At 62.0% G+C, this 22543-nt stretch overlaps 1 protein-coding gene across 4 annotated transcripts; it reads left to right on the top strand.

Moving 5' to 3' along the window:
• Positions 1 to 100: 100 nt before the first annotated feature.
• ATP8B2 (ATPase phospholipid transporting 8B2) lies at positions 101 to 21539 on the top strand. Of its 4 annotated transcripts, none has more exons than XM_058702176.1 (28): positions 101 to 274; positions 3855 to 3922; positions 6097 to 6155; positions 6482 to 6595; positions 6712 to 6810; positions 7038 to 7099; positions 7194 to 7266; positions 7581 to 7651; positions 7881 to 7960; positions 8798 to 8956; positions 9141 to 9229; positions 10996 to 11192; positions 13258 to 13466; positions 14115 to 14158; positions 14437 to 14602; positions 14725 to 14913; positions 15064 to 15179; positions 15263 to 15427; positions 15526 to 15637; positions 15737 to 15842; positions 15933 to 16077; positions 16278 to 16461; positions 16564 to 16787; positions 17116 to 17199; positions 17471 to 17716; positions 17824 to 17962; positions 19568 to 19698; positions 19882 to 21539. In XM_058702176.1, exons 2-28 carry the CDS (start codon positions 3892 to 3894, stop codon positions 20146 to 20148), a joined length of 3561 nt encoding a protein of 1186 aa, XP_058558159.1. In that variant the 5' UTR covers positions 101 to 274; positions 3855 to 3891; the 3' UTR covers positions 20149 to 21539. The 4 variants fall into 4 exon arrangements, with proteins under 4 accessions (XP_058558159.1, XP_058558160.1, XP_058558157.1 ...); XM_058702177.1 differs by lacking the exon at positions 101 to 274 and adding an exon at positions 3544 to 3669; XM_058702174.1 differs by lacking the exon at positions 101 to 274 and having other exon boundaries at positions 15308 to 15427.
• Positions 21540 to 22543: the final 1004 nt, after the last annotated feature.

Here is a 22543-nt window from a genome sequence, read left to right as displayed (position 1 = left end):
TCCGCCGCCCCGCATAAAGATGGCGGCTCCGCCTCTCCTCCCCTCCCCCCTCCCCAAAACCCCCCTCCCGCCCCCCGCCTCTGCCGCCGCCTCCGTCACTTCCGCCCCGCCGTGGCCGAAACTGACACAAAGTAGCGGGCCGAGCCCCGGGGGAGCGGGGCTGCAGCTGGGGGCGGGAGCCCGCGGGGAGCCGAGCCGAGCGCCCCCCGCCGCAGCCCCCGGCATGGGCAGCACCGGGCGGCCGGGGCGGGCGCCGGGCGCGGCGCGCTGAGAGGTGAGGCGGGGCGGGCGGGGCGTCGCGGGGGCGAGGGTGTGGGTGCCTGGGGCTCGGGGGTCCGGGGGCCGTGCGCCCGGCGGACGATGGGGGTCCGGCGGCCTGGGGCTGGGGGGTCCGGGGGCCGTGCGCCCGGCGGAGGATGGGGGTCCGGCGGCCTGGGGCTGGGGGTCCGGGGGCCGTGCGTCTGGCGAAGGATGGGGGTCCGGAGACCTGGGGGTCCGGGGGCCGTGCTTCTGGCGGAGGATGGGGGTCCGGGAGCCGTGCGCCTGGCAGAGGATGGGGGTCCTGGAGCCGTGCGCCTGGCAGAGGATGGGGGGCCTGGGGCTGGGGGTCCGGGGGCCGTGCTTCTGGCGGAGGATGGGGGTCCGGGAGCCGTGCGCCTGGCAGAGGATGGGGGTCCGGGGGCCGTGCGCCTGGCAGAGGATGGGGGGCCTGGGGCTGGGGGTCCGGGGGCCGTGTGTCTGGCGAAGGATGGGGGTCCGGAGACCTGGGGCTGGGGGTCCGGGGGCCGTGCGTCTGGCAGAGGATGGGGGTCCGGAGACCTGGGGCTGGGGGTCTGGGGGCCATGCGCCTGGCGGAGGGTGGGGGGCCTGGGGCTGGGGGTCCGGGGGCCTTGCGCTCTGCGGAGGACGGGGGGGCTGGGGGTCCGGGGTGCGTGCTCCCGGCGGAGGATGAGGGGCCCGGGAGGTTGGGGGTCTGGGGTGCGTGCGCCCGGCGGAGGATGGGGTGCCCGGGAGCTGGGCGCCCGGCGGAGGGTGGGGTGCTTAAGGGCGGGGGCACGGCGCAGTAACCCCGGGCCGCGGGTCTGCGCGCCCTGAGAAGGGGCTTCGGGCTGGTCTTCTGCGGGTGGAGGAGGTCTCTGCGTGCGGACTGCCAGGGGTGCCGTGGCGAGGGGCCCTGGGGATTAGGAGCTGGGGGACGCGTCCTGGCTTGCGTCCTTGGCGATGTAAGGTGGCAGGGTCGCCGGGGGTCTAGGATTCCTCTTCCTTCTGTTCCTCCTGACCTGCCTGCCTCCTCGGAAGGAAGGGCTCAGCCTCTCAGGGTTTGGGCTGGAAGGCAGCAGGGACCAGTCCCGCAGGAGCAGCCGTGTTCCTCCATGGATCTTGCCTTCTTCCCAGAACTGGCTATTTTTATCCCAAATGTGGCTGCAGAGGGGGCTGGGGCAGGGCGACAGGCAGGACGACGTGGCCGGTGGGCCTGATGGTTCAGGAAACCCAGGCTGTGTGAGGCTTGGGAGGAGTGAGAGGGTCCCTGTTCCAGGTCACCACTGCTGTTCTCTCCCTATGAGCCCGCCCCTCCGGCCCCTCCCCACCCCCCTCTGGGGACGAGGTCTGGGACCAAGTCTCACTTTGGTTCCTCCCAGGGTCTGAGGCGTAAAACAACTTTCGGGCTCCGCGTCCAGTTTCCTGACTCCTAAAAGGGTGTGTGGTTCCTTTATTAATTCCTTCATAGGGTCCCAAACCCACATCTTCAGGCCGGTGGTGTTTCTTGACTGCCTCCCTTGCCGAGGGTGGGGCTGCAGCTTGTGGTGCCCACCCTTCCATCCTCCCCTTTACGCTCTCCATCCACACCCCACCCTGCCGTGACTCATACTCCAGACTGGGTGGAGACCCTGGCCGGGGCCCCTGGAGGAGGGCTTGGCATCCCTGAACCGAGGATGAGGTTTTTCCTCCCGGGCCAGGCACCCTTGGAGGCTGGTTTTGGGGAGGGTCTGGGAGGATTTCTGCCTGATCTGGGGCTCAGATAGGGAGTCAGGGTTAGTGAAGGGACGGAAGCTGGTGTGGGCCCCCGGCTGTGGCCTGAGTCTGTAATTACAGAGGTTGGGCAGACAGGCAATTAGTATCTTTTTGGGTTGACAGGCAAGCAGGCTGTGCACAGGAGACTGGAGTCAGGGGAACGAACGGGGGGGGGGGGGGGGACTTTTATCCAGACAGAGGCAGGGGTCACAAGAGTGCCTGGAGCCTGGCCGGCAGTTTCCTGTGGGTCATGCTGGGGATAGGGATGAGGCTCTGTGACCCTGCCTTATAGGTCAGGCCTTTTACTTCTATAGGTGAAGGGAGGGACGGGGGAAGATGGAAGGAACCAAGGGGCTGTGTGACTGATGCTCCCGGAGCCTGCGACTCCTGCCACCCTGACTGGGCTGGACTTGTGGGGGCAACAGAGGGCGACTCCCCACCGGGGTTGGCAAGGCCCTGCTGCTGGCCCAAAAGGGCAGCTGACCCACACTGAGAGGAAGTGGCTTGGGGGCTGTGTTCAGGAAGTGAAGGCCATGCCTCTAGGGTGAGCTCCTTGGAGGAGCTGAGAACAAGCTGGGGGGTGTGAACACTAGAGGAGGTGAGAATGGGCTGGGGGGTGAGCACTAAAGGTGAGAATGGGCTGGGGGTGTGTGAGCACTAGAGGAGGTGAGAATGGGGGTGGTGTGAGCACTGGAGGAGGTGAGAATGGGGTGGGGGTGAGCACTAGAGGAGGTGAGAATGGGCTGGGGGGGGTGAGCACTAGAGGTGAGAATAGGCTGGGGTGTGTGTGAGCCCTAGAGGAGGTGAGAATGGGCTGGGGGGTGAGCACTAGAGGTGAGAATAGGCTGGGGGTGAGCACTAGAGGTGAGAATAGGCTGGGGGGGGGGTGTGAGCCCTAGAGGAGGTGAGAATGGGCTGGGGGGGTGAGCACTAGAGGTGAGAATAGGCTGGGGGTGAGCACTAGAGGTGAGAATAGGCTGGGGTGTGTGTGAGCCCTAGAGGAGGTGAGAATGGGCTGGGGGGTGAGCACTAGAGGTAAGAATAGGCTGGGGGTGAGCACTAGAGGTGAGAATAGGCTGGGGGGGTGTGAGCCCTAGAGGAGGTGAGAATGGGCTGGGGGGGTGAGCACTAGAGGTGAGAATAGGCTGGGGTATGTGTGAGCCCTAGAGGAGGTGAGAATGGGCTGGGGGGTGAGCACTAGAGGTAAGAATAGGCTGGGGGTGAGCACTAGAGGTGAGAATAGGCTGGGGGGGTGTGAGCCCTAGAGGAGGTGAGAATGGGCTGGGGGGGTGAGCACTAGAGGTGAGAATAGGCTGGGGGTGAGCACTAGAGGTGAGAATAGGCTGGGGGGGGGGGGTGTGAGCCCTAGAGGAGGCAAGAATGGGCTGGGAGGTGTGAGCACAGGAGGTGAGAATGGAGGCCCCAGTAGTGGGGGCTGGGGGGTGTAAATTTTGAGCAGGGCGGAGCTGCGGCCGGTTTCCTGAGGCTCTGCCAGGTGTTTCCTGGCCCGGGCTCCCTCGGCCCCACCCTTGGTAGAAATTCTGCTTTCCAGTGAGCACGGCCACCCGGAGGGCACGCGGAGGGCACCCGGCGTCCATTCCCCTGGGATGGGTCTCCGGGGAGCTGTGCCCTCCTGTGTGGCCACTTCCTTTCCCTGTAGGTCTTGGCTTCTGTTAGGCGTCAGTCCTGACGCGCGCGCACACCCTCTTCCAGGGCCGAGGCCTGGGGGAGGCAGTGGGGGAAGGTCAGAGCTGGGGGAGGGAACCTTCCGAGGAGTGTGAAGAGGGGAATAAAGAGGTACCCCGGCTTTCTGACCTCACGTGTGTGTCACCTTCCCGCAGGGTCTCCCATGGGATTGCTGGGACCTTGCTGGGTGAAATGGCGCTGTGTGCAAAAAAGCGCCCCCCAGGTAAGACGGCGTGGGGGGGGGGGAATCGCGGGATCGTGGGGATTGGGTGTTACCATGGCTCAGGGAGCAAAGGGAACAGGGACCACCGGCTGGGTGTGAAGGAGGGTGGCTCACAGCCCCGCCCATCCTGGGGGGGGGGGCGCCTAGGGGCGCGAATTCTTCCCCTGGATGCCCGAGCCGGGCGCTCCTAGCGGGGTCGCGGGGGCACCTGCCCCTCGTCTCGGGAGGCTTCGTCTTGGGCCTGGGGAGCCGTGTTCCCATCTTGTCAGCGCATTGCTCCCTCGGCGCCCCCTCCCGCCGGGTTTTCCTGCGGGCGGGGGCGGGAGGAAAGCGGTTGCCCGGACGACACTGGCGGGAGGGCCCCCCCCCCCGGGGGCGGGGCTCGGAGGCATCGCCTACGCGGCGCTGGCAGGCGCTGCCCTGCGGGCGGGGGGCGGAGCCGGGGCGCGCGGGCGACGGGGCCTGGGGGCGGCGGCGGTCGCGGGGATGGCCGGGGCTGCAGGTGGGGCGCGCGCCCGGCGGCCGGGGCTCCTGCGCCTGCCGGGGGGGCCGCCGCGTCGGCGCTGCTGAGGCCGAGGACAGACCGACAGACTGCCCGCTCTGCCCCCGTTCAAACCGGGATCATGACGGTCCCCAAGGAGATGCCCGAGAAGTGGGCCCGGGCCGGGGCGCCCCCCTCCTGGAGCAGAAAGAAGCCCTCTTGGGGGACAGGTAACGGGAGCTGCGCCTGCTTCCCCTCTGCGCCCTCCCGTTCGGTGCCCCCAGCCTTTCCTGGGCTTCTCCGTTCCAGACCCCCAGGTCCCTGCCGCTCCCTGGTAGGAGTCTCCGCCCGAGGGGCCCCCTCTGCGCTGCGGCAGTTCTTGGGAGTGAAGTGTCCCCGTGGGGACGGGGACAGGACGGACCGCTGAGTGGGCAGAGGATGCTGTGGTCTGAGGCTTTGCTGCAGGCGGGCTCGGAGGGGTGAGGGTTGGAGAGGGGAGGGGCAGGCTCTGGAATGCTGCCTTTGGCTCCAGCCCGGGGCCGATGCGGTGTTTACTGCCCCAAGACACCCCCCCTTCTCAGCCTCTGGCCCTTGGGACAGAGGTGGGCTGGGGAGCCCTTCACTGGGCGCCCCCATGTTCCGGGACCCAAACATGCTGCCTGCAGCCCCAGGTTGGGGGATGCTCCGCATAGGTGTTGCTCAATTGTCACTTGGTTAGTGGCAACTGTGTTGTTTAAGTGCGGATGGCACAGGAAGGGTTACAGTTCGGGAACAGCCCTTCAGAGTACATCCCGTTCCTGCCTCCTTCATCCCTGTCTTGGTCTGCATGACCCGTATCCCTGACCCCCCCTTCTCCTACTTGAAGAGGAGCTTTGAAATAAGGTGATGTCATTGTGGGCCAGTCAGAAGGCGCTGCTGGTGACATGTGACAAGCAGAGGCTCCTGTAGGGGGTACACACGTGGGACCGTGGGCCGGGATGCTGCCGCAGAGGCAGAGCGGTTGTAGAGCACGGTGACCCTGTCTTGCTGTCCCCCCCCCCCCCCCCGCAGGTTAGGAGCATAGGAGCAGGGCCACCATGGCTAGACCTGGGGGGGGTGGGGGGGGCGGTGCTCCCAGGAGAAGGATGCTTTTTTTTAAATTTTTTTTTTTTTTCAACTTTTTTTATTTATTTTTGGGACAGAGAGAGACACAGCATGAACGGGGGAGGGGCAGAGAGAGAGGGAGACACAGAATCGGAAACAGGCTCCAGGCTCTGAGCCATCGGCCCAGAGCCCGACGCGGGGCTCGAACTCACGGACCGCGAGATCGTGACCTGGCTGAAGTCGGACGCTTAACCGACTGCGCCACCCAGGCGCCCCGAGAAGGATGCTTTTTGTCTTCAGCTGCTATTTCTCTGGGGATTCCTGAGGCCATAAAGCCTAAGGTGTTAATTAAAGGGACGGGGGAGGGGACCTGAGTGCCCCTGGTGAGGAAGGGAGAGGGAGAGGCTGTCTTGTCCTGGGAACAAATGCCCGCAGAGCCCCGTGGCCAGGCTGGTGGTGACAGGGACCAGAGGGAAGAATTGAGTGACACCTCAGGCGTGGGATCGACTCCCTCAAACTGTGTACTGTGGAAAGAGCCACGGGCCCTCAGTGGAAGGCCCTGATGAGGCGGCCGGTAGCCCCCGCTGAGTGCCGCGTCACTCTGTTGCAGAAGAAGAGAGGAGGGCGCGAGCCAACGACCGAGAGTACAATGAGAAGTTCCAGTACGCGGTAAGTGACTAGCCGCCTGCTCCCCTCCTGCTCCCCTCCTGCGTGCAAAAGGGCAAAGGCCTGGGTTGGGGGGGCGGGGGGGGGGGCAGGCAGCCTCCTGGCACCGCTCCACCTGCGACCGCTGAACCTAACTTCTCGCTCCTTCGCCTGTCAGCGCAGGAGGGCACGTGCAGCCCATGAGACGCCCTGGTCTCTGCCCTCTCCTCCTCCCACACCTGTGGTGGCTGGCTTTTGGGGGCAGAGGTTTGGGAAGTGCAGGGGCGGGGTGCAGCCTCCCTCTGGTTCTGGGTCATGGTGAGAAGCCGCCTTGTCATCTTCTGCCGTAGAGTAACTGCATCAAGACCTCCAAGTACAATATTCTCACCTTCCTGCCTGTCAACCTCTTCGAGCAGTTCCAGGAAGTGGCCAATACCTACTTCCTGTTCCTTCTCATTCTGCAGGTGAGTGTCCTATAGCCGACCCTCTGCAGCTCATGAAGCCGAGTAAAGTCAGGGGGAGAGAGGTCGGGCGGGAGCACTGGCGTGGCTGGGGCCTCAGAGCCCTCTTGCCCTTGTAGTTGATTCCGCAGGTGTCTTCCCTGTCCTGGTTCACCACCATTGTGCCTTTGGTCCTTGTCCTTGCCATCACAGCTGTGAAAGATGCCACCGACGATTACGTGAGTCGCTCCTGTCCCCACGCCCCTTCCTCGCCTCCGCTCCCACCTCGCTGTCCTCCCCGTCCTTGATATCTTGGCCGGGGACGGGGGCGGAGCCAGAGCCAGGGAGGGGGTAGATCTGTGGACAGGTGCACACAAGGTAGGGGCAGCGCTCTCTGCATCCCGCAGTCATCTCGGTCCCCGAAGGTGGGGGCGGTGTCTCACTGTCTCCGTTGTCTCGTCTTCAGTTCCGCCACAAGAGTGACAACCAGGTGAATAACCGGCAGTCTCAAGTGCTGATCGATGGAAGGTGAGTGCCTGCTGGACACCGAGGGCCCTCGGGAGGAAGGGTCCCCCGGGACTTCCTCTAGCTCCTGACCTCTCTGCTCTGGTCACTGCTTCAGCCTCCAGCAAGAGCAGTGGATGAACGTCCGTGTTGGCGATATCATCAAACTGGAGAATAACCAGTTTGTGGCGGTAAGGGACAGGTGCCCCTCTAGGCCTACGAGGCTCTTCCCTTTGTTTTTGTTTGTGTTTTTGTTTTTGTTTTTGTTTTTGGCAGAAAGAAGCAAGTCTTTCATGGTTTACTACTGCCTCTTAAACACGTATGGAAGGAAACTTCCTTGAGTGGGAAACTTCTTGTCCTCTTAGCACACCTGGGCCTGACTCCTTTCTGGCCATTCATGCTTGGGACTAAGCAAACCCAGAACACTGAGGGAAGGGAGGGACCAGGGCAGCGTGCGTTGTGATGCAGGATGGTCTTCAGGCTCCTCACCAGGCTTTCTCTCCAGGCGGATCTCCTCCTCCTTTCCAGCAGTGAGCCCCATGGTCTGTGTTACATCGAGACAGCGGAGCTTGATGGGTAAGTCGGACGCCTGGTGTCACACATCTTCTGCCTCCTTAAGGGTAGGAGGCTTGTGTTTTGGAAGAGGTTCCCAGGTCTGGGATCTATACCCTTTGGAAACTTTAGGGGTTGAAGGCTTTGAGCCACTCAGTAATGTGGAGGAGGGTGATGCCCTGAGGTCAGGTTCCCCCAGGTGGAATGTGGGGGAAGGGAAGAGAACCAGGACTCAGGGATGCTGTCCTTCCAGAGAGACCAACATGAAAGTGCGGCAGGCTATTCCGGTCACCTCGGAGCTGGGGGACATCAGCAGGCTCGCCAAGTTTGACGGTGAGTGATTTGGGGGAGCGGCCTTCAGGTAGAGGACGTGAGTTGGGTTTTGAGGTTTCACCTGCACGTTTTCCTTTTTGCTGTGCTGCAGCTCCCGGGACTTGTCTTTGTCGCAGTGGTGGTCGGCGGGAGGGGTGGGGGGTGGGGGTCAGGATGCCAGGCGGCTCTTGAGTTCATGGCCATTTCCGGGGGTCCTCAGGGCTGATAGCTCCCTCCTGGCTGGGTATGTTGAGAGAAATTCAGTTTCTTCTTCTTCTCATTCAGCTCCAAATGATGATATGTAGTCCTTCTAACAAGAGGAGCCGTAGTGGGTATAAGGAAAAACCACCCAGCTCCACCCTCCTTAGACGGCCAGGCACACTGTATCCGTCCGCGCTTTGTCTGTGTTCAGGCAACTGTGAGCACAGAGCAGTGGGATCCTACTATACCCAGATCTCTACGTCCTGCCTTTGTTTCAGCTATTAAATTCGTTGTCTGTGTCTTACCGTTATTTATAGGAACGTACCTCGATGTAGCAACTGCGTCAAGTTGCGCCATTGACGTATTGTATTCAACTGCCCCTCGACTGTTCAGTTGTTTCTAGTTTCTTGCTGCTCAAAGAATGCTTCGGTAAACTTGTGGCCTATGCCGTGCTTGCTGTAGAACACAGTCCCCAGAGTGGGACCGCTGGGCCCGAGGGTCCGTGACTTTCGGTCTCCATTCATTCCTCCCCCAAAGTTGCCCGGGTCCGCGTGCTCCCGGCCGTGTGTGGCGGTACCTGTCTGGCCGCCGGCCGCCTCGCCGTCAGACTGTGGACGGCGCCGGCGGTGACGGCGCTCTGCGCTCCGCTCCGCTCAGGTGAGGTGGTCTGCGAGCCTCCGAACAACAAGCTGGACAAGTTCAGTGGGGCCCTTTACTGGAAGGAGAGCAAGTTCCCGCTAAGCAACCAGAACATGCTCCTGCGGGGCTGCGTGCTGCGTAACACCGAGTGGTGCTTCGGGCTGGTGGTCTTCGCAGGTGAGCCTCCTGGGGCGCAGGGGAAGAAGAGTGAGCGGTGGAGCCCCGGCCGCCCTCAGGCACGTGGGAGGCGCCTCGGGATAGCCTCTGTCTCCTCCACTCCCGTGCTGCAGTCGGGGTCCACGGGCAGGAGCCCAGGGGCAGATGGGCTGTCCGTTCCGCAGCCCCTGCCCCTGCTTCCTAGGTCCTGACACTAAGCTGATGCAGAACAGCGGCAGGACGAAGTTCAAGAGAACGAGCATTGATCGCCTAATGAACACCCTGGTGCTCTGGGTGAGTCCTCACACAGGCCCCTGGCCTCCGGTGCCCGGGCTGGTGCTCCCGCCTTGCCTGCCCGGTCAGCAGTGGAGCTTTAGGTTTTGGTTTTATTTATTTATTTATTTATTTATTTATTTATTTTTAATTTTTTTTTTTAACATTTATTTATTTTTGAGACAGAGAGAGACAGAGCATGAACAGGGGAGGGGCAGAGAGAGAGGGAGACACAGAATCGGAAACAGGCTCCAGGCTCCGAGCCATCAGCCCAGAGCCCGACGCGGGGCTCAAACCCACAGACTGCGAGATCGTGACCTGAGCTGAAGTCGGATGCTTAACCGACTGAGCCACCCAGGCGCCCTTAGGTTTTGGTTTTAAAGCCACCGGCAGGTCAGCCACTCACGGGCAGTGTTGATTTCGGGCCCCCTTCAGGCTTGGAGGATGTTGTTTAAAAAACCCGTAGGAACGTGTGTGAATCAAGAACTTGAAGGGAGTAAATCACGTCTTCCTCTCTCTGGGTTCCAGTCACGGTGGTAACTTTGTGCAGCTTGTGACCTTCTGTTTGCTTTTGCCAGAGGGACAGGGAGGCCTCCGTGGGGTGGGGAGGGAGGGGAAAGAAAAAGTTCCTTTAGGCCTTTTCCCCGACGTCTAAGAGTGGAGGACCCCAAAGGAAAAGTTTCTGTTTTAGTTTTTGGCACTTCCTGAATTCTCGTCTTGTCTGGCTAGAAACTTGAGCTCCTTGCTGGGCTCTCCTCCCCTTCTGGAGCCCCTGCCCTCCTGCCAGCCTGCAAAGGCTGGGCCAGGTTCCGGTGGGCCAGGTTCTCTTCTGGCCTCAAAGGGGTCTGTGGAGACCCAGCCTCTGGGAGCGTGGTTCAGCCTGTCGCACGAAGGCTCTCATCGCCCCCTGGCGGTCCTTGGGCACCTGGGTGGCTCCTGTCAGTGGATGCTGCTTTGGAAATACAGTGGTGTCAGTTTTTTCTTCTGACCACTGAAACTTTTTTATGATCCTTTTTCAGGGACTCCCAAGATTTACATTTTAATTTTTTTTAGATGTTTATTTGTTTATTTAGAGAGAGAGGGAGGGAAGGGCAGAGAGAGGGAGAGAGAGAGAGAGAGAGAGAGAGAGAGAGAGAGAGAGAGAGAATCCCAAACAGACCCCATGCTGTCAGCACAGAGTCCAATGTGGGGCTCAATCCCATGAACCATGAGACCATGACCTGAGCTGAAATCAAGCGTCGGGTACTTAACTGACTGAGCCGCCCAGGCACTCCCCAGATTCAGACATTCAAAAGAATTTTTTACAATCTTTAGAAGATTTTCTATTCACGGTAATCTGCATCTGTGAAGACACCGTTTGCTTCCCTGATTGAAAAAGCTTTTTGGTACTCCATACGAGATAGCGAACGTCACAGAAACTGGACGTTTTTGTTGGCTTGTGGAAGCTTAATTAGCCCAAGTAAATGGGTGGTTTCCACCAAACTGCCTCGTTACGTTGGGAGCAGGTTGCTCACACCCATTCTCACCATCTCGGAAGGTTCCGTGGTGGCAGACTGGGGAGCTGCGCGGCTGTTGGGGCTTCCCCATCATACAGTTAAGCAAGATGTTCGGGGAGAGGCCGCGTGACGGTCACCGGTTCTGGCCGCTTCCCGCTGGAGCATGCCGCCATTTTAAAGATGTCTGAGCTTTTGAGGGTGTGGACGTATGAGTGGTGACCTTCAGGGAGGTGCTTGATTTCGGAGGGTTCCTAAGTAGCAGCCTAGCCTCTGCTTCTCATTTGTCGCCAGATTTTTGGATTCCTGGTCTGCATGGGGGTGATCCTGGCCATCGGCAACGCCATCTGGGAGCATGAGGTCGGGACGCGTTTCCAGGTCTACTTGCCCTGGGACGAGGCGGTGGACAGTGCCTTCTTCTCTGGCTTCCTCTCCTTCTGGTCCTACATCATCATCCTCAACACCGTCGTGCCCATATCGCTCTATGTCAGGTACGCACTGCTGCGCCCCGGAGTCTGCCGGGCAGCCCAGGTGGCCCCCAGGCAAACGTTTCTGTGAAGGTGAGCCCTTTGGGGGAGGAACCCAGACCTGCTGTTTGTGCCTCGAGCTTCTTGCCCTCTGATCCTCTGCGCGTGGAGCAGACTTCGCGCGGCTTCCGGCACTTTGGACCGTGTCAGAGCAAGATCCGTGTGGATTTCTTGGGCACGTGTCGTTTGCACACCACCTTTGTACTGTGCCGCCTCCAGAGAGTGTTAGGAACGGGCCTCCTTCCGAGTGTCGGTCTGGGGAGGGAGCCATCTGAACCCTGATGGGTGCGAGGGCTGTGAAGTCAGCCTACCTGCAGGCCGGCATGGGGCGCAGCTGTGGGCGCCCTCCAGGGCGTCTGGGGGGAGGGGAGATGCCGCCCTCCCGCCGCGATGCCGTGTGGGAGGCACAGAGTCCCACAGGAGTGGGCAGGGCATCGCTCGCTGGGCAGTGGGTCGGGACACATCTGAGGAGGCGGCTGGGCCGAGGGAAGGTGGAGCCCGAGTGGGGAGGCATGCGGGCGGGACCGGGGAGTGGGTGAGAGGGCAGCCCGGGGCCCAGGGTCTCGGTCCTCGCCCTGGAGGGTGTTGGCTCTGTGCCGGTAGACTTCGTAGTAAACCATCGGAAGATTCTTTACAGCGGATCCCAGGAATGCTTCGGGAAGCGCTGGCTGTCGATGGCCAGCAGCCGGACCAGGATGTAGCAGATCTCTAGGGTGTTTGAGGTGAAGAGAATGTTGACAGGGACCCGCCGGGGAGGAAGGAGTAGGAAGAGAGGAAGGAGGAAATTTCCCTTTGTTCTTCGAGCCTTGCGCTTAAGATAAGGGGACCAGAGACGCTGGGAAGGAAATACTTTCCGGGTGCTCGGGACTCTTCCCACGTGCCGTGTCTGGTTCACAGGCACCCCCAGGTAGTCCTCCCTTGCCGCCGCCCCCCCCCCCCCCCCCCGACGGCAGTGGGAGAAGACGCGCCCTGGGGGGTAGAGTGGGGGCTTTTCTAGGTCATTGAGCGGCGGTGTGGCCACATGTAAAACGGGAACAGTCTGGTTCCACCTTCTTTGTAGGGACGCCTTGATACTCCATTGACAGGAGACACTAGACTGGAAAATAAGCTTTCGAAGGGGGTTCCTGTGAGCCCTCACGTGGACCGTGTGCTTTGCTGCCATCGCTGGTTCCTCGTTTCTGCTGAAATGCTTTCTCGTTTGCAATCTGACTCTCCCCCATCTCGGCTTGCTGTCTGGGTTTCGGATCCAGTGCCCCTGGCTGCAGCCTGAGAAAGCCGCTTGCTGAGTCAGGCTCCAGGGTGTGTTGGGGGGCGCGACCCGCTCGGTGGGGAGAAGGCCGAGAAGACACGTCCAGCCAGCTGCGCGTTTGCCGGGTAACTGGATCCTGGTCCAGCCTCGGTCGGGTCAGAAGCAGGGTTCCAGGTGTGCCCCACGCCCCGATGTGTGCTGGCCCGACGGCCGCCTCCCTGGGGCGCTGGCAGTCCGTACCCCAAAGGCAGCGCCCTGCAGGCAAGAGGACGGGGAGGACCCTGGGATGTGGAAAGCGCCCTGTCGCTCGGCATTATTTCCCCACACGGAGTGGGCGTCTGCGGCTGCCTTGCGCCCTTTCAGAGAGCCGGAGGCCTGAGCCGGGCGGAAGGAGAGGGCTCGCTGTGGGCAGTGAGCGCCAGGGCCCCCCTGTCTGTCTGTCTTCTCTTCTTTCCTCACACACTTTCTCTTGTTTTCTCCGCACGGGCTCTATGTTACTAGCGCCGAGGTAAGAGCTCGCCGAGAGCCTGGTCCGCGGTCCCTCTCTGTCTGCCTGCACTGTGTGTCCTGCCTGCCCAGGCCCCGTGCACCTTCTTGTCCGGAGAGCGCCGGAGGGTCGGGGTCGGGGGCCGTCCTTGCCCTTCCTGCCCAGGCGTCCACTCTGTCCGTCCGTCCGTCCGTCCGTCCCCAGGCGGGGGGCTTGCGGCGAAGGCCCCTGTGGGTGGGGGCCTCCTCGGCTTCCTGCCTGAGCCTCGTGTCCTGCCCCCGCGCCCCTTGCAGCGTGGAGGTCATCCGCCTGGGCCACAGCTACTTCATCAACTGGGACAGGAAGATGTTCTGCGTGAAGAAGCAGACGCCCGCCGAGGCCCGCACCACCACCCTGAACGAGGAGCTGGGCCAGGTGGAGTACGTCTTCTCCGACAAGACGGGCACGCTCACCCAGAACGTCATGGTCTTCCACAAGTGCTCCGTCCGTGGCCGCAGCTACGGTAGGGCACGCGGCGAGGGCCTGGGGCCCCCGTCCCGCTTCCGTCCTGCTGGGTCTGGGGGGCCAGGAGAGCGTGCGCTTGGCACCCCCGGTCAGGACACGGCCGCGGAGCCCCTCCCCTGCCCTCTGCGGATGCCCTCACCCCAGTCTTGGCCCCAGGCAGGAGGGGGCTCCCCGGCTGCTTGAGGTGAAGCCCGAGACGCTGGGCGTCCGTGCGGCTCCCCGTGCTGCTGCTCAGGGCCCTTGTGAGTCTCTGGAATGTGACTGTGTCTTCGGGGCGGCCGAGCCACGGGGTGGCTGGGGACAGGGTGTGTGGGACCTGGCTCTTACGGTGAGCCCCTCTCTGCTTTCTGTAATAGCTCGGGCCCACGGCTGGCGTGTGGGGCTTGATCTGTTGTTAGGCCTGTAGGGTGACCAGCATCTGCGGGGACCGGGGAGCCCTGGCAGGAGAGCAGGTGGGGTCAGGGATGGGGGGCTCGGGGGCCGTGACCCTCAGGCCCGGGTGCCTGGAGTCAGGGGTGCGAATCTGTGTTAGTTGGCTCAGGGTTTGGGGTTGAGGGTCCCCGATGCTGTGGGGATTCTGTGCCGGCTTCTCTGCTGCTCTGAGAGAGCTCTGACCGCGTCTCTCCTTCTGTCCCGGAGTGTGTAGGGGACGTGTTTGATGTCCTGGGACACAAAGCTGAATTGGGAGAGGTAAGATCCAGCCTCCAGGGTTACTCTCCGTGCCGATTAAATACCGGTCGCCTGACCTGTAGCGGTGGGTGTAGATAGTAGGGTGCGTTCTCTGGTCAAGCAGCAGAAGCTGCTTGGAGAAACGGGTGTTTGCAGGGAGAACTGGTAGCAGAAGTGAGAGTTTTGGGGGTTCACAGTGGGCAGCATGTGGATCCTCTGGGCAGGAGACAGGGTGGGGGCAGCCCCCCCAGATGCAGCCTGACCCCCAGCCTCTGCTTGCTGCCCCCTTTCCTCTGCAGAGACCACAGCCCGTCGACTTCTCCTTCAATCCTCTGGCTGACAAGAAGTTCTTATTTTGGGACCCCACCCTCTTGGAGGCCGTCAAGATGGGGGACCCCCACACCCATGAGTTCTTCCGGCTCCTTTCCCTGTGTCATACCGTCATGTCGGAAGAGAAGAACGAGGGTGAGACGGGCTGCCTCGGAGCCTCGAGTCTGTCCTGGGGCGCGGCCAGGCAGGGGTGTCCTGGCGGGACGTGTGGCTCCAGGTGGCCGCTTCCAGCGTGTGTGTCCTTCCCGCCCACACAGGAGAGCTGTACTACAAAGCCCAGTCCCCGGATGAGGGGGCCCTGGTGACCGCGGCCAGGAACTTCGGTTTCGTGTTCCGCTCTCGCACCCCCAAAACCATCACTGTCCACGAGATGGGCACCGCCGTCACCTATCAGCTGCTGGCCATCCTGGACTTCAATAATATCCGCAAGCGGATGTCGGTCATAGGTGAGGCCGGGAGTGGACTGCTGGGGGCATGCGGGGCAGCGTCCTGGCCTGGACTGGGTAAGGTGTGCCGGGTGGTCCTCGTTTGTGTCTTGGGGCTGGGGGTCTTTGCCTGCCTGAGTCTGGGACTTTCTCCTCCTGTGGGGATCATAGTGCGGAACCCAGAGGGGAGGATCCGACTCTACTGCAAAGGGGCTGACACCATCCTGCTGGACAGGCTCCACCCTTCTACCCAGGAGCTGCTCAACACCACCACTGACCACCTGAATGTAGGTGTGGGGAGCAGGGCCTTGATTCTGAACTCAGTGTGCTGGGAGGGGCGGGGCCAGGGTGACCTTGGCTCCGTCCCCAGGAATACGCAGGGGAAGGGCTGAGGACCCTGGTTCTGGCCTACAAGGACCTAGATGAAGAGTACTATGAGGAGTGGGCCCAGCGACGGCTCCAAGCCAGCCTGGCCCAGGACAGCCGGGAGGACAGGCTGGCCAGCGTGTACGAGGAGGTTGAGAGCGACATGATGGTACGGGCTGCCGCATGGGCCGGGGGGGGGCCGGGTGGGGAGTCGGGGAGGGCTCGTGCCTGGGGCTGTCCCGTCAGGGCCCCTTGTGGGATTTGCAGCTGCTGGGTGCGACGGCCATTGAGGACAGGCTGCAGCAGGGGGTTCCGGAGACCATTGCCCTCCTGACGCTGGCCAACATCAAGATCTGGGTGCTGACCGGGGACAAGCAAGGTGAGAGGCATAGGAAACTACGTCGGGAGCACCGGGCCTGTCGCGAGTCAGACCTCAGGCCGGACAGGGTGCTGACCTCGTCGGCCTCTCTGTCGGTAGAGACGGCTGTGAACATCGGCTATTCCTGCAAGATGCTGACGGACGATGTGACGGAGGTGTTCGTCGTCACCGGCCACACTGTTCTGGAAGTGCGGGAGGAGCTCAGGTAGCCGGAGGCCCGCGGCAGGCAGATGTCCCCCACTTCCAAGGCCCTGCCCCGGTCCCGGAAGCCCACAGCTGCGTTTCGATCCCCCAGGAAAGCCCGGGAGAAGATGATGGACTCACCCCACACCGTGGGGAACGGCTTCACCTGCCAGGAGAAACGTCCTTCCTCCAAGCTCACGTCTGTCCTGGAGGCTGTCGCTGGGGAGTACGCCCTGGTCATCAACGGGCACAGCCTGGTGAGCGTCCCCGTGCGTCGTGGGGGAGGCCTTCCCAGAGAGCGCTTCTCCCCGCACGGCTGCTGCGCCTGCTTTGTCTCCCCTTGTCCCTTGTTGTCACGCCCCTGACCTCACCGCGGGGCCGTGGCCTTCATGGGCTGGGAGGAGTGGCTCCCGGCCCCCCCGGGGAGGACGGTGTTCTCTCAGCCTCTGTGTTGCAGGCGCACGCGTTGGAGGCAGACATGGAGCTGGAGTTCCTGGAGACGGCCTGTGCCTGCAAGGCCGTCATCTGCTGCCGCGTGACCCCTTTGCAGAAGGCACAGGTGGTGGAGCTGGTTAAGAAGCACAAGAAGGCCGTGACCCTCGCCATTGGGGACGGAGCCAACGACGTCAGCATGATCAAAAGTGAGGGCGGATGTGCAGACGGGGTGGTGGGGGGGTCCGCCGTTACGGGGACTCTGAACGTGTGGCCTCTGCCCCCCACCCCGTCCCCACTCGTCCCTGCAGCGGCCCACATTGGCGTGGGCATCAGCGGACAGGAGGGCATCCAGGCGGTGCTGGCCTCCGACTACTCCTTCTCCCAGTTCAAGTTCCTGCAGCGCCTCCTGCTGGTGCACGGGCGCTGGTCCTACCTGCGCATGTGCAAGTTCCTCTGCTACTTCTTCTACAAGAACTTCGCCTTCACCATGGTCCACTTCTGGTTTGGCTTCTTCTGTGGCTTCTCAGCCCAGGTAGGGGCCTGCTGCTCACCTGTCTGAGCTCCTCGGGGCACAGGCCTTCCGTCCTGTCCGTCGGTCAGTCCCCGTAGGGCCCGGCTGGCTCCAGCTCAGCCGGAGCACTAGACCCTTGATCTTGGGGTCATGAGTTCAAGCCCCTCCCCCCCCCCCCCACTGGGTGTGGAGCCTACTTAAAACAAAAACCAACGTTTGTCGAGGGAATAGAGACAGGTTCCAGAAAATTCCATGGGCGCCGCGTGCCGCTCAGCATCCTGTTTCTGCCTGATCTGTGCTGAAGAGAGACTACTGTTCACGCCTCTCTGGCTCTCTGCTCTCTCTGCAGACCGTCTACGACCAATATTTCATCACGCTCTACAACATCGTGTACACCTCCCTTCCGGTCCTGGCTATGGGGGTCTTCGACCAGGTCAGGAGGGCCCGGGGGATCCAGCGGGGTGGGGAGGGACTGCGCGGATGGCGGCGCGTGTCCCCACTGCCTGTGGTGCCTCGGGAGGCGGCTCTCGCGCTTGGCCGCAGTGGCCCGTGACCCCCTGGGGTGCTGGACAAAGACGGGGTGGGGGGGTAGGGGGGGACAGCTGGCTCGAGGTGGAGTTTCTCGGGCAAAGAATTTGGAAGGGCGGGGGCCGAGGCGCGCTGTGCCCTCGCCCGTCCTGAGGCCTCCCGGGCCTGCCCTGCAGGACGTCCCTGAGCAGCGGAGCATGGAGTACCCTAAGCTATACGAGCCGGGCCAGCTCAACCTCCTCTTCAACAAGCGGGAGTTCTTCATCTGCATCGCGCAGGGCATCTACGCATCCGTGCTCGTGTTCTTCCTCCCCTACGGGGTGTTTGCCGAGGCCGCGCGGGATGACGGCGCCCAGCTGGCCGACTATCAGTCTTTCGCAGTCACTGTGGCCACCTCGCTGGTCATCGTCGTGAGCGTGCAGGTGAGGGGGGACCCGAGACCCGCCCCCGCTCCCACCTGGGGGCTTGCCCGGGGCAGGGAGGGGCACGGGGGCATGCTCCGCCTGCCTGTGACTACTGCTTGCCGCAGATCGGGCTGGACACGGGCTACTGGACGGCCATCAACCACTTCTTCATCTGGGGCAGCCTGGCGGTCTACTTCGCCATTCTCTTCGCCATGCACAGCGATGGGCTCTTCCGCATGTTCCCGAACCAGTTCCGGTTCGTGGGTGAGTCCCCAGGGCTGCTGTTGGAGTCCGGGGGGGGCCAGCTGTTCCAGACTAATGGGGCGTCTGTCCAGCTCCTGTGTGCGAGGCGCTCTGCGAGGCGTCTCCGACGCAGGCCCGGCCCTCAGAGGGCGTGACAGTGAGGAGTGGTCCCACCAGGCCGCGCGGGGTCAGGCTCAGAGGGAGGTCAGGGTCAAGCAGGGGCCGACCTCCAGGTCAGTGAGACGACTGCATGGGGTGGTCAGGGGCAGCCCCACAGAGGGGGCTGCTGTGGGTAGATGGAGCCCGGGCTGTGGGTTCTGATTCTAGGCCGGAATGCCGGAAGCGGAAATGGCTGGAAAGGTAGGACATCCGAGGTGTCAGATGGATCATCAGGCTGTCAGACGTGCTTCTAACTTACCAGGAGCTTTTTTCTGTTGTTTTTGTGAGGAAAGAGAGGGGCGTGGTGTCAAAGGGTTACTGTAGAAACGGCAGTGTGGTGGCCAGTGGCACCTGTTGTGTGCCTCCCCCTCTCCCAGGTGTTGGGGGTCTGTCCGTCTGTCCATCCGGGGACATCCGGTCAGCACCCGCTGTATGCCTCCCCCTCTTGCAGGTGCTGGGGATCTTGCCTGTCCAAGGGGCATCTAGTCAGCACCTGCTGTATGCCTCCCACTCTTCCTGGTGGTGGGGGTCTGTCCGTCTGTCTGTCCAGGGACATCCAGTCAGCACCTGCTGTATGCCTCCCACTCTCCCGGGTGCTGGGGATTTTGTCTGTCCCAGGGGCATCTAGTCAGCACCTGCTGTAGGAATTGACAGAAACAGGCAACATCCTTTCTCTCACGGATTTCGTGTTTCAGTGAGAGACACGAGAGCTTACACATCAACAGATAAAACGTCTAGAAGTAGTAAGTTTTATGAAAGCTGTAAGAGGGTGGAGAGGGACAGGGACGGTGAGGGAGGACCTTGGAGAAGGGACACTGGCACAGAGAAATGTGAATAAAGCGGGGGCAGAGCTGGGGGGAGAGAGCCAGGATGAGGAAGCCGGAAGGGAGGGGGCTTCCCCAGGGGTCCCCGCAGCAGAGGGGAGGCTGGTGGGCAGGACCTGGCTGTGTGTGTCAGGGGGTAAGAATGGGTCCAGATCGTTAAGCCCTTCTAGTTCAGGGTCAGGAGTTTGAATTATAATTGGAATATGGCCGGAGGTCAGTGGAGGGTTAGGGGCAGGGAAGCGTCAGAGACCCGATGGTTCTTTGAAGGGCGGCTCTTACTGGTTCGTGGATGACAGAGGGCAAGGGTGGAGATGGGACCAGTTAGCAAGGCTCTGGTGACCATCTGGGTGAGGGCGTGAGGGAGGCAGGCGGCCGCGGCCACCTTCCCAGGTGGACGGGGCGTCCGAGGGAGGAGTCAGGGTTGACTCGGGGCTTTTGGAGCAGCTGAGCGGGGGGTGGCATCTCCTGAGCCGGGAGGCCCTGGAGCAGGGAGTAGGGGTGGGGGTGCAGGGGGGCCGTGAGACGGCAGAAGAGGCGTCCGGTAGAGGTCCGAGGTTCTGGGGAAACACGTTTGGGCGGCAGGGACGGCTCGGGAGCTGACATGGGCTGCCCCTCGTCTGCCTGTGGCCCCCCACGTCCGCAGGCAATGCCCAGAGCAGCCTGGCCCAGCCCACCGTGTGGCTGACCATCGCGCTCACCACGGTCGTCTGCATCCTGCCTGTGGTCGCCTTTCGCTTCCTCAAGCTGAGCCTGAAGCCCGATCTCTCTGACACGGTGAGCGCCCGGCTGTCTGCTTGGGGGTGGGACCCCGTGTCAGAAAGTCCCCGGGCTCGGGTGCCCGCACTCCGGGCCGCGTGGTGGTCCCGAGAGATCCCCCGCCCTACTCTGTCCTGGGCGCTCCGGGCCCCCTCCCCGAGGAGTCCTCCCCCGACGCGGCCCCTCGCCACCCCCCCCCAGGTGCGCTACAGCCAGCTGGTGAGGAAGAAGAGGGCCCAGCACCGCTGCACGCGGAGGCCTGGCCGCACCAGCTCCCGCCGCTCGGGCTACGCCTTTGCCCACCAGGAGGGCTTCGGGGAGCTCATCATGTCCGGCAAGAACATGCGGCTCAGCTCCCTGGGGCTGGCTGGCTTTGCCACGCGCTCCGGCTCCGGCTGGATCGAGAGCCTGCGCAGGAAGAGGAGCGACAGCCCGGGCAGCCCCCCTGACAAGCCCCTGAAGGGGTGACGCTCCCCCCCCCCACCTCCTCCCTGCGGATTCCGGCCCAGACAGGGCTCAGAAGCGGAACCAAAAACAGAAGGGCCCGAGGTTGGGTCCACCCCTGCCCTGCCCGGGGCCCGTGGGGAGGCTCAAATCTCTGTATTTTTTTACTCCCTCCGACCCCCACCCCAGGGGCCGAGAGCCCCTGTTCCTGAATTACACGAGAATGTATCGCCGGGAAGCCAGGGACCTGCTGGGGCCCGCGTGCCCCTCACGTCGTGTGCGTCTCTCCTTGATTTGTGTTTGTGTCTGGTTCCATTTTGTCTTTTTTATTTGGCAAGTGGAGGGGGCCTATGAGCGACTTTTATGTTGTAGGAGAGGGGGCTGGTCCACAGGAGGGTCCTCCCCCCCCCCCCCCAGCCACCGGGCTGCACGGGGTGGCTGGGTGGCTGGGGTGGGACCCCTGCCCGGGCCTCCAGCTGCTGGTGGGCCCTTGGGGCTGGTGGAGCACAGAGGAGGATCTGGTCCCATCGGAGTCTCCTTCCTCACCTTGAGAGTGAAGTGTTACCCCTCCCCGAACACACATCCCTTCCTGGGTCCTGAGTCCTGCTGGTATTGGGCTGGGGCCTTGGGAGGGTGGCCTGTCCTTCTCAGTGACGTCAAGCTGGGTGTAAGATGTTGTCCTAAAAACAAAGATTTCTTTAAATGTGGGTTTGGGTTTCCTGCAGAGTCCTGTCTTCCCTTCCTCCTCCTCCGGCATTTTCCTGCACCCGCACCCAGCCTGCGGCGGGGTCCACGCTCCTCCCTCTGGTAAACAAGGGGTCCCACCCCTCTCGCCAGTAGCCCACAGGAGGGAGGCCCAGGCGCCTGTCCTTCCTCCCCACCGTCCACACCGCCCATCAGGCTTCTCCTGGGCTGCTTGGTACCAGTTCAGTCTTGGCAGTTGGGGGGGGGGGTGCTGAGGGATGGCGTGTGGCTGGAAGGGGTGTGCAACTCTCACACTCGATGTGGGCGCCTCCTGGGAGGTGCACTGGGCAGGGGGAAAGGGCAGGGGTCCCTTCTGGCCGCACAGTTTACAAACCCAACATCATGTCTGTCTGTGTGTCTCTCAAGGTGAGAGTCTGATTTTTATACCAAAGAGGAAATGATTTTTTTTCATATTTGGTTTGTCTATATTATATAAATATATATATATATATATATATATATATATATATATATATATACACACAGTTATATATATATTATTTTTTTGGTTCTCTCTCGTTTTTCAGGGAGGGAGGAAAGTACCAAGTTGCATTGAGCTGTAATTAAGGAACATTCTGTATAATTTATGACACATTTCTATACTTGCAAGAATTCTATCATTTTATGGACATAAGAGAAAAAATGCCTTTTTATAAAATTCCAATTTCTGAGACGTGTGTCATTTGTGTGTTTTCTAACGTTTCATCAAGGCTGGTGGTAAAAGTAAAGGCCAGCTTTCTTAGAGGAATTGAGTGGGTGGGGGCTTTGGGGAGGGCCGCGGGGTGGGGGCTGCCGGCGGGGGGGGGGGTGGCGCTGGTGAGGAGGGCTGTTGGTGGGTCCTAGGTGCCCTCTGCAGGCTTCTGGGACCATGTGTCAGCTAGAAGGTGGGCAGACCTCGGGGACTGTGTGTGCGGCCAATGGCTGGGTGCTTAGGGCCTTGAACCATTTGCTTTTCCAAACAGCAGCCAACCGCACCTTCCTAACACATGCCAAGTGGGTGGGGAAAGAAACAGGTAAACAGTGTGAGTTGCTTTTTTTTAGCCCCTGGTTGGAGCCTTTCCCACTGGCCTGGCCCTCCAGTCTCCTGTTGTCCAGGCAGGGGCAGGAATTTGAGGTCAGCAGATAAAGTGAGCTTTCCTGCAGGGCAGGGGGAGTGGGGGAGGCCCTGGATCCCTGGGGGCCAAGTGGCGCCCCTCCCGCCCCCCCTTCCCCTGTGACCTAACCAGCCTTCTGTCACGAGTGACAATCTTCCTCTTTTTCATTGCTAATGGGGCTGGAGGGGGGAGTGGAGACCAGATCGCTTTTCTCCTTGAGGAGAAATCGTCCAGGGTGGCGTGGCCCCACAGGGCCCTGCACACACGCTGGCACCTGCCTGCAGCCTCTCCCTGGGTCCTTCCAGAACCCTGAGCCTCCGGCAACCACCCCCCCCAACCCTTCCCACCCTCCCACCCCCACCCCCACCCTCCCACCCACCCCCCACCCCCCACCCCCACCCCCCCGCCCCAGGACAGGGAAACAGGTCTTAATCCATTGAGGCTGGCTGGGCTCCCAGCTTCCTTGTCTGGGTCACCCTTCTGGCGACACCCCCAGCCCCACCCCCGCCTGAGACAGACCCTCCCATGCTGTGGGTTTGGGGGGGGGATGGGAGGGGAGAGGAGGTCCTGCTCACCCATGG

The sequence above is a fragment of the Neofelis nebulosa genome, chromosome 15 (genome assembly GCF_028018385.1).
Source record: "Neofelis nebulosa isolate mNeoNeb1 chromosome 15, mNeoNeb1.pri, whole genome shotgun sequence".
NCBI lineage: Eukaryota > Metazoa > Chordata > Mammalia > Carnivora > Felidae > Neofelis > Neofelis nebulosa.
The sequence above is the reverse complement of the archived record's forward strand: the minus strand, read 5'-3'. Positions and strand labels throughout refer to the sequence as shown.

Excerpts from the sequence above, each read along its gene's own strand:
- ATP8B2 (XM_058702175.1), top strand. The coding sequence starts at position 4,546 with ATGACGGTCCCCAAGGAGATGCCCGAGAAGTGGGCCCGGGCCGGGGCG. Across the intron at positions 7,100-7,193 it reads CAAGTGCTGATCGATGGAAG|CCTCCAGCAAGAGCAGTGGA; the intron begins GTGAGTGCCTGC and ends TCACTGCTTCAG. Across the intron at positions 17,200-17,470 it reads CTATGGGGGTCTTCGACCAG|GACGTCCCTGAGCAGCGGAG; the intron begins GTCAGGAGGGCC and ends CCTGCCCTGCAG.